Below are 10524 nucleotides of genomic sequence, written 5' to 3'. Positions count from 1 at the left end.
CCTCCCTCCCTCTGTCTCCCTCCCTCCCTCCCTCCTCCCTCCCTCTCCCTCTGTCTCTCTCTCTCTTTGTGAGAAATGGTAGTTGCTGCCGCCCTGCTCTGCGTCTGCCACCAGCCATGCTGCTGGGGCGGCTGCTGCTGCTGCTGGATGAGCCAGATTGGCTGCGCGAGCTCCTCTAATAATTCTGTTTTCATCCAATCACACCCCATAGTAGCAGGCACCTTGAGAGCTCCTGCCAAGAATCATCAATCACCTCTTTAACACACAACCACCACTCGCAGACACCTACACACACACACACACACACACACACACACATATGCATGCACGCACACATGGACCCGTGCATACAGAGAGAGTTCAGTGATTTGATTTACAGATTAGAGCGTACAAGAGTGTGTGCATACCACCGAGCAGTTGTTTTAATGAAAATCAACAAAGCACATGAATACACCACCACACAGCAGTGTTGGTGCAGAGAGGGGGGGGGGGGGGTAGAGAGAGAGAGAGAGAGAGAGAGAGAGAGAGAGACGAGAGAGAGAGAGAAGAGAGAGAGAGAGGGAAAGAGTGAAAGAGATAGAGAGAGATAGGGAAAGAGTGAAAGAGGAAAAGAAAGAGAGAGAGAGATAGGGAAAGAGTGAATCTACAATCTGGTTGTAAATTGGGTAAATACGTCTGAGTGCTCTCGACAAGGTTAATGGAGAGAGGGGGCCTTAGTGAGCAGTGGTCTAGACATGCCACGCGGTATTAAGAGCGCACGTGGCTGTGTGCGGCGTATCCGGCTAAGTACTCCAGAAGTGGGAGAACAGGACTCCAATAAAGCGAATGATCCCTGTGTTTTGACAAAGAGGACCCAGGAGGGACGGCGAACTCTCCGCACTGAGGTTCCGCGCCCCCAGTGTAGCAAACACTCAATTGTGGCCATTCTAACCCCCACCCAACAATCCCACGGACGGACGGTCGGACCCCCCCCCCCACATAAGACTGTCGGATGTGGGTGAAAACCCAACTGCCAATTTGCAGAGGATGTGCAGTGTTTGCTAATGTGAAGCAGAGCAAAAAGATGAAAAAAAACAGACCACACAAACTCTAGAGTCTAGAGGACGGCGGTGCGATCCTTTCTGGCACAGCCACCAAGGGCTTTTTGGTGTTTGTTTCACTGACCCAGTGGCTAATTACGAAAAAAACCTCCCGTCATTGAACTACATTCTCCTCAAGTTAAGAGGGGGGGGGGGGGGGGGGGGGGGCAACAACGAGGGACATTGTGGAGTGCAGTTTGGTGGGGGGGGGGGGGCGACACACAATGCACCCCTGGGAGAGAGAGAGGACTGTGGCCCGAGCCGCAGCGGTGATTTATGTTGATAATGGACTGTTTAAAGACGGTGGAATGTGGTGCAATTTCAGGGCTATCGTCTTGACTGGAGATCAGAGACGAGGTTGATCCGCCAGAATTAAATGTAATCCCTGACAGTGAAACACGAGCATGGCTGGCCAACCCTACCCCCAGAACTAGTAAGTTAAGACATTACCTCAGTGCTGTGTGTGTGTGTGTGTGTGTGTGTGTGTGTGTGCGTGCATGTGTGTGTGTGTGTGTGTGTATACACACATCTACATCTGTCTCAGTCTGTGTGCATGCGTGTTTCGTCTGGCGGAGGCTTGCGTGGAGAAGGGGGCGTATGGGGTATGAACTCGTATAATCAATTTTCCACACTTCCAAGAGCACCTGTTGGCTTGCTTGCATGCGCACACATACAGAAAAAAACACACGAATGGGCGCATTACATGTGCGACAATTTCACAGTGTGCAGCCGCGTCTTGGTGCACAAAGGCGAGGGGGAAACACAGGGAGCACCGCACGGCATTGTCTCAGCGGGTAACATAGCTCATCTCGCCCCGACAAAAGGATGAATGGATGTATCGACAATGCGGGAAGGTGCGCCGAGGCATTTCCTGAATAAAGCCTCTTAACATGTTGTTCTCCTCTGGCAATAGACTCGAGGAACAGTCATTTGAATGTAGAGTGTCTCACTTACCGCAATATAATAGACCTTGGCTTTCTCCACCAGCTCCCAGTTGCCGTCCAAGTCCAGGTGTTTTTCCTTTTTGTAGCAGTTTGCCGCTGCCAGGTTAGCAACGAGGGACCTGCCGAGACAGACCCCATAAATCTTCCGGCCCGCTTGTCATCCATCTTAATTTTGTCTAAAAATTGTCTAAAAAACACTCGTGGGGGGGGGGGGGGGGGGGGGCTTCCCTCTTTGTTCCCTTTGTTCTCTCCTGATGTAAAAGGAGCGATAATGGTTTCTTAGGAACCGTCAGGAGCAAGGTGAAGTAAAGTCACCTGGCTCTCTTTTTGTCCTCCCCCTCGAAAACATGTTGGGGGGGGGTCAACGTAGGCAACCATATCGTCTCTGAAAGTGGGCCGTTATTAGGAAAAAGGTAGAGGGGGAAGAAATAGGTAGCTAGTTCTCATGTGTCATGTATCTCTCTTTACGGCTGCCCGTCACAATTGAGTGCGAGCCGTCATCGCTACTTGTAGGCGCAGCGACATACATACAGGGAGGACACTTCTCAATGAGGCAGAGCGGCGCTGCGCTAGACAGACCAGGGCCTCCCCCATAACCCCCCCTCCCCTGATGATGACGGCTATGATATGACAGCAGGAATGGGGACTGCACTTGACCCCCGGAGTCCCAAGTAATGGACCAATAGGCCGGTGCCAGTGCAGCGACAGGTCAAATGAGTGTCATTACCCCAGTGGGACGAGGCCGAGCCACAGATTTCACAAATAACCCCCGTTGAAAACAAAATGAGATCATGAGAGTAAACTAATAATTCAAGTTAGCGGTCGGGGAACTTTTGGGGGCAAAGGGTCGGACCGAACCTTTCATTATGCATTTCAACAAAAAAACTGTTGTTTCCTAGTGTCTGAAGGACAAACTAGGGAAGATGATGTACCTACCACATCATCAAACACTTTCAATTAGCCTAGTTAGGAATGTCTGTGTGTGTCTGGTGGGGGGGGGGGGGGGGGAGACAGATCGTCTGAGGACCTGCACTAATCAAAGCCCAGGGGCAGTGACACACTGGCTGACATCCTTCAAAGCCATCTCCCTCCCAATCTGGCCCTGACCGGCGACCTTTAGCCCTGCCCTCTTGAGCCGTCTGTTAAAACACCTGTAAGAAATATTACAGAGCTCCTCTCCCGGAGCAGGGCGCCTGACCTTTTCAGGTGTCAGAGCCCACATCAAACAAGCCCACCAAGACCATTGAGTGGGACCGGCTCCAGGGCGGTCGGGGGGGCGGGGGGGGGGTTGACTGACTGACACCTCCAGTACTGCTGGATGAAGGGCCAGAGAGAAGAGGGAGTCCTTAGTGAAGGAGGTTATTGATCCACACCTGGCCTATCATGCACTGGTGGCAGGTACTGCTGCCAGCTGTAGGCTGTGTGTGCGTGTGTGTGTGTGTGTACGTGTGTGTGTGTGTGTGTGTGTCAGGGTTTCCGTTATCTGGTAATAACCGTTTTATTCGATTTTTTTTACAACAAAAACTCTGTCATAATGTCTGGTGAAAATAATTAACCTCTCATTTTCATTTGTTTACCAAGTAACGCACATCCACTAAAAGTGCTCATTTTTGCACTTTTGCACATCTGAAATCCCCCGAGGCGTGAGTTGTTGCAGGCGGAGCCATTTATTACACGAATCTTGGACAGCAAGGTTTCAAAAGGAGTTCTAGAGCGTCAGTGGCCATGACAAGGCGTCCATACCTCAACCTGGCCCCACTCTGGTGATAAATGGCTCTGTTTGCAGGAGGAGAGAGAGTGTGTTGGAATACAGCTAGCTTAGCGTTATCTAAAAGTGTCCACAGATTATTGATAAGGACACGCTTCAGTGTCTTCATGTTGGTGCTAGTGGTGCTTCGTGGACCCAAACACTCAAGACATCATGTACCAAAACTATTTTCCCTCAAGAAACCTGCAGTTCCATGAGTGGAGAGAGCTGCTGCAGTGCAGACAGAGTGGAGGTAATGTAACGTTAATTATTCCAAAATGGTAACCGTGTTTTGACTGATGTTGAGCCTTATTAAAGGTATCAGGTATAACGTTACTGCAATACGCTATATAAACACAGATAACATTTGACCGGAATTTATCCAATTTGTCCGGGATATCGAAATCTTCCATGACACGTGGACCAGCGCCATGTGTGGAAACCCTGGTGTGTGTGTGTGTGTGTGTGTGTGTGTGTGTGTGTGTGTGTGTGTGTGTGTGTGTGTGTGTGTGTGTGTGTGTGTGTTGGTGAGGAGGGGGGATGGGGGGGGGGGTTCTGGAGGCTATGACCTCTGCTGTCTGAGACGCGCTGATGATGATGCTAGCGTGTGAGTAGCCTGAGACACCCCTTCCTGGATACAGCAGGCTGTGTTGTTTACATACACACATAGAAAGATGACAACCCACTGGGGCGACAGACTGGGGGTCCGGGGAGAAAAAAAACACACTCAAGCTGTTCTGTTTTTCTTTGACGTGTGAACGTCAGTTACGACGCCCTGCCTTAAGGAGTCATCAGACAACTCTGGGAGGTAAAATTAACCAAAATGACTATTTTAGTGTCTAGATCCCATAGCCCGGAAGGACGTTTTCAAAATCTATTTTGAATTAGCTGGTTGGAGGACGGATGGTTAACTAGGGTGAAAGGATCAGTGATCCAAATGTAAGGTATCCCCTTACTAACTAACACTAACAGATACATCTGACTATTTCCTGTATTTCGTTTTTAAAGTCATTGGTACCATTTGCAAACACTGGAGTAAACCAGATATATTACAATATTAAAATAGGTTAAGAACGTTCCAAAGAGAGTATTTTCCATCTACAGATCAAGCTCTTCAACAACGAACAGTATGTGAATATACCTCACATTTATATGGTCAACAGAATCATCGATTGGGCCTTTAACACTTTGAGTGCCAGCCACGAGGAATCTCGTTAGTTCATGCCATGCGTTGAGTGCCAACCGACGAGAAATCTCGTTTTTAATCGTTATTTTTTTTTATTATGAATTTCCATACATTTTTCATCAATCTAGCCTCACGTTACCAGTGGGGATCTGTCTGAGCTCGAACAGGGAAAATACCGCCCCCTATCGTCTCTCCGGATGGTATTGCACCCCATTGGATTGGACTGAATGAAATGGATGGGGAAAAAAAGAGTCTGGAATCCACATTTGACTTGTCAGGCATGTAACCGGAAACGATCCCAGTCATTGCCCACCCTCAGAACAGCGTGGATTATGTATTTCCAGTACCCAGTGTTGGATCAATAAACGCGATCGATATTTATGGCGATCAGGAATTGGAATAATCTTTTTGGAGAACATCTGATCTGAGGTAAGGAATCTATTTGACCAGTCTTGGGATAATCAGAGCTCTTTTCACCTATATATCAGCGTATCCCATATGTGTTTGTGTGGCTGTGAGTGTGTGTGTGCTGATCAGGAAATAAGATAATCGATTTTTCAGCCCGCTTCTCTAGCGTGCATAAGTACACATATACTATCGATAATCTAGCGTTTATTTGAAAACGATTCATAAATAGGCCGAAAAATTACAACGTGTTTTGTGTATTCCACTAAAGAGCTATTATCACGGAATCCTTATTTTTTTCTGGAAGTTTAAAAAAAAATAGCGTTTTTCAAAATGGTATAAAACGGAAATGAACCGATTAAAAAACAATACGTTTCGACAATGTTGACTGCAAACAATTCATTGATAAGCGACGGGCGTATTAGACACATAGCCATAATTTAAGATATAGTTTATGCATTCGCAAATATGATCGCCCTCCATTGACTACAGTGTTGGCACTCAAGCGCTATTTTTGGCTCCCCCTGCTGGCACGGAAAGTGTTAATGTAAGGCCGAGGTTTATAGAAATGAAAATAATGCTCAGTCACAGCTCCAGAGCTCAGCCAACAATGTGACAACCTGCTCCCAGCAAACCAACTTCCTTTTCCGGGCGATGGGATCTAGACACTAGCAGCCCCCACCCCCTTTGAAGAACCAGACTTCCTGGGTCACTTCCTGGTGGGAGGTGATTGGAGCGCAGGCTGACCTGCTGTCCCCGGTGATGCAGGCGGCACAGGTCCCGGTCGGCTCCTCGCTCTGCTCGTAGTAGCGGGCGTCCACATGGGCCTCCTCCGCCTTCTTCTTCAGGATCTCCCCGAAGCCGTCGCTGCCAATGCAGCCAAAGAACGTGGCCACCTTGTGGGGCTCCTGGATCATCCACTAGAGAGAGGGAGGAGGAGGGAGAGAAGGGAGGGAGGCCGTTACGGTAAAGCTCACTCAACCTCAAGTTCACGTAAGGCAGATGTGATACAAACTGTAGCTTCATAGTAAACACTACCGGTGTTGTTTTTTAAATTTTTTATATACATGAGGGAGGCTGGGAGAGAGGACATAAACAACCCAGGTCTTATCCTCCTCCGCACAGAGACACTATTCTTACCCGAGCAACTCCTCCGTTCTCCCTGGGAGCTAAAAACAGTCTCATCTCCTTATTTGCACAAACCCCATAATTCAAGGTTCCATCCTAGTTTTGCAAACACAGGCACCCTGTGAGAGAGAGAGGGAGTGAGAGTGTGTGTGTGTGTACCTGCTGCCACAGACAGACCCCCCCCCCCCCCCCCCGATTGGTCGGTGGCTATTTCCCGGTCCTGACACTCCTGTACTCAGTGGCTTTTACCTAGGCTGATGATGAGAGAGAAAGGGGGGGGGGGGGGGGGGGGGCAGGGGTCTCAAATTCTCCCGCACTCAGGTTTAACCTCCAAAGATTTATTGACGTACAACGTTGCTATGTTTGCTCATTTTATTGCAGGCTCCTGTTTTGTTGCTGACGGGGGCCCCTTGTGAATGAGATGTTGCTGCTTTCGGGGATGACCCGCATAGGTGTGGAATTAATCATTTCACGCGACCAAGCGGCGTCTCGGCGGGGAAAGAGAAAAATGCATTTTCATCAGCGGTCCTGAGATGCTCCTCTCTGCGGTTTATTCCCCCCGCTCACCCAACTCTCCGGGTAACTAGTCCAGATGTGTGTGTGGGTGCCAGTGTGTGTGCGTGTGCGTGTGTGTGTGTGTGGAGAAAATAAATCATTACTTTAAAGGCCCAATTAGTGATCCAAATGTAAACAAGATGGGTAGCCCCACCACCAAAGATAATAGGAATGGAGACGTGTTTTTTTTATTTATCTTTTATTTTATTCTATTTATTTTTGGGCTTTCTGTATTTTTCACCCATCCCAATTTAGTCGTTATGCCAATTCCCTTCCTGGTTGTCGCATGCATTGCCCCACTGTCGGCCTGGGGAGGGTATCTAGAACTACCACATGCCTCCTCCGATACATGTGGAGTCGCCAGCCGCTTCTTTTCACCTGATAGCGAGGAGGTTTCACTGGGGGAACGTAACGCGTGCAGAGGTTCACGCTATCTCCCCAAGACAGGCACCGCGACCGCCCAGTAGGAGTCGCAGTTTACAACGACCAGGACACATACCCCATCGGCTTCCCACCCGTTAACACTGCCAATCGTGTTAGTAGGGACTGACCAAGCCGGAGGTACCGCTGACAGCTGGATTAGATCCCAGAGTCTCTGCGGTGGCAGGGGAGTGCTTAGTCCACTGCGCTACCCAGCCGCACCCTACACTAACACTGACAATTTCTAATTGTATTTTCTGCATTTTGTGGCTGTGAAAGTTTTGTTTACATTGGTGATGTCTGTAAAGACTGGACTCAAACAGATATATTATATTCTGTCTTACAACGGGTTAAGGAAGTTCCGAACAGTGTATTTTTCCAAATCATGAGAACATTGATATTGTTCAAAACAAAACACGAATTGTGGCTTTAAGTAAGGCCCGGGATGTGTTCACAGAGAAATTACACAGACAGTGGATCAGGTAGGCAGGTCTGGGTTGTGGCTTTTATTTTATTTATATATATATATATATATATATATTTTTTTTTTCTTTTTACAAGGCACAATACAAAATGAACAGTAATTCAGTCAGACTCCCATCTTTGAAAAATAATTGTATTGAGTATGAATAAAAACAAGATTTTATTTTGGCGTCGGAAAGGCTCCGTTTTTAAATCACTCACTGCTAAGCATAATGTAAAGCCAGCCAAACACAAGAGTGGAGAGCGATCAATTACAAAAATAAAACCTTGGAACCCCATAAAGCCATGTCCTTCTTGGACGGCAGACAAACAGAGCCCACAAGTGGATGCCGGGGTGGTGATGGGCAGGGGGGTCACCAGAGTTTGAGGGGGGGGGGGCACATGTGAGAAAGGTACTGGGACTGTTGTGAGCACAAAGCCCATAAGGAGTCATTAACCACTTAAACCCTGAGACTTTTTCAAAGTGGTTCCATGGTCAAGGTCAAGGTCAGCAGTGCTATATACACCACTGGAAATCTGGGACCCTAAGGAATCATTTCAGATACAGCTCAACACTATGTCAATATTTCCTTATATACAATTCTATTCATAATACCATAAACATGTTTTTGAATCCTCGCCTACTCAAATGAATACAATTCTGAGTGTATGGAGGCCTGGGACATTATATCTATCCTATGCCTAATAATAACCATTGTCCTGCTCAATTATGTCTCAGAAGTTGTTGCAGCAATCTTTGGGATGATTTATTTAATTTTACCACACAAGAATTGATAAACATGGTCAGAAATCGCTCCAAAGTATCCCATTTTGCATGGTTTTGCCTCCAGAACTGCATTGGATTAGCATAAAGTGGGCATGTCTGTAAAGGGGAAACTCTTCATAAAACACGTTCTCATTCAGATAACTTGAGGTGAGAGCTCACGGGACCCCTTTGAAAATGGCCTGCAATTTAGCAAGAGCATGAAGCAGCATGAAGCATGAAGCAGCAGCATGAAGCAGCATGAATCATGAAGCAGCAGCATGAAGCAGCATGAAGCATGAAGCAGGAGCATGAAGCATGAAGCAGCAGCATGAAGCAGCATGAAGCATGAAGCAGCAGCATGAAGCAGCAGCATGAAGCAGCAGGTAGTGAAGCAGCATGAAGCATCAGCATGAAGCATCAGCATGAAGCATCAGCATGAAGCATCAGCATGAAGCAGCAGGTAGTGAAGCAGCAGGTAGTGAAGCAGCAGGTAGTGAAGCAGCATGAAGCATCAGCATGAAGCAGCAGGTAGTGAAGCAGCAGGTAGTGAAGCAGCAGGTAGTGAAGCAGCAGGTAGTTAAGCAGCAGGTAGTGAAGCAGCAGGTAGTGAAGCAGCAGATAGTGAAGCAGAAGGTAGTGAAGCAGCATGAAGCATCAGCATGAAGCATCAGCATGAAGCAGAAGGTAGTGAAGCAGCAGGTAGTGAAGCAGCAGGTAGTGAAGCAGCAGGTAGTGAAGCAGAAGGTAGTGAAGCAGCAGGTAGTGAAGCAGCATGAAGCAGCATGAAGCAGCAGCATGAAGCAGCAGGTAGTGAAGCAGCAGGTAGTGAAGCAGCAGGTAGTGAAGCAGCAGCATGAAGCAGCAGGTAGTGAAGCAGCAGGTAGTGAAGCAGAAGGTAGTGAAGCAGCAGCATGAAGCAGCATGAAGCAGCAGGTAGTGAAGCAGCAGGTAGTGAAGCAGAAGGTAGTGAAGCAGCAGGTAGTGAAGCAGCAGGTAGTGAAGCAGCAGGTAGTGAAGCAGAAGGTAGTGAAGCAGCAGGTAGTGAAGCAGCAGGTAGTGAAGCAGCAGCATGAAGCAGCAGGTAGTGAAGCAGCAGGTAGTGAAGCAGCAGATAGTGAAGCAGCAGGTAGTGAAGCAGCAGGTAGTGAAGCAGCAGGTAGTGAAGCAGCAGCATGAAGCAGCAGGTAGTGAAGCAGCAGGTAGTGAAGCAGCAGGTAGTGAAGCAGCAGGTAGTGAAGCAGCAGCATGAAGCAGCAGATAGTGAAGCAGCAGGTAGTGAAGCAGCAGGTAGTGAAGCAGCAGGTAGTGAAGCAGCATGAAGCAGCAGGTAATGAAGCAGCAGGTAGTGAAGTGCAGCAGGTAGTGAAGCAGCAGGTAGTGAAGCAGCAGCAGGTAGTGAAGCAGCAGGTAGTGAAGCAGCAGATAGTGAAGCAGCAGGTAGTGAAGCAGCAGGTAGTGAAGCAGCAGGTAGTGAAGCAGCAGATAGTGAAGCAGCAGGTAGTGAAGCAGCAGGTAGTGAGCAGGTAGTGAAGCAGCAGATAGTGAAGCAGCAGATAGTGAAGCGCATGAAGTGAACAGGGGCGGATTTAGGATTGTAGGAGATGCTTAGGAGAGGCTTAGCCCAGATAGGATTTTTTTTACTTCGACACCACAACCTTTAACTTATACCACCACCTTAAAGCGGACAAAAGGCACTAGAGAACACTTAAATTCACACCCTTTAATTAATGAAGCAAACAATAATAATAATTAATAATAATACTACACTGTGTTTGTATAGCACCTTTCATACAAGAATTGCAGCTCAAAGTGCTTCACAGCAGTAAAAAAAG

General features: G+C 47.8%; 1 protein-coding gene across 1 annotated transcript; it reads right to left on the bottom strand.

The window, feature by feature from the left end:
* Positions 1-2033: 2033 nt before the first annotated feature.
* LOC311248324 (adenosine kinase-like) lies at positions 2034-6546 on the bottom strand (the record flags this gene model as incomplete). Its single annotated transcript, XM_084339226.1, has 3 exons — positions 2034-2142; positions 6109-6281; positions 6502-6546. Coding segments are annotated over 3 exons (327 nt in total), but the record flags the coding sequence as incomplete, so codon positions are not given.
* Between the last annotated feature and the right edge of the window lie 3978 nt (positions 6547-10524).

This window comes from Notolepis coatsorum (genome assembly GCF_963971535.1).
Source record: "Notolepis coatsorum genome assembly, contig: SCAFFOLD_3990, whole genome shotgun sequence".
In the NCBI taxonomy this organism is placed as follows: Eukaryota; Metazoa; Chordata; class Actinopteri; order Aulopiformes; family Paralepididae; genus Notolepis; species Notolepis coatsorum.
The sequence above is the reverse complement of the archived record's forward strand: the minus strand, read 5'-3'. Positions and strand labels throughout refer to the sequence as shown.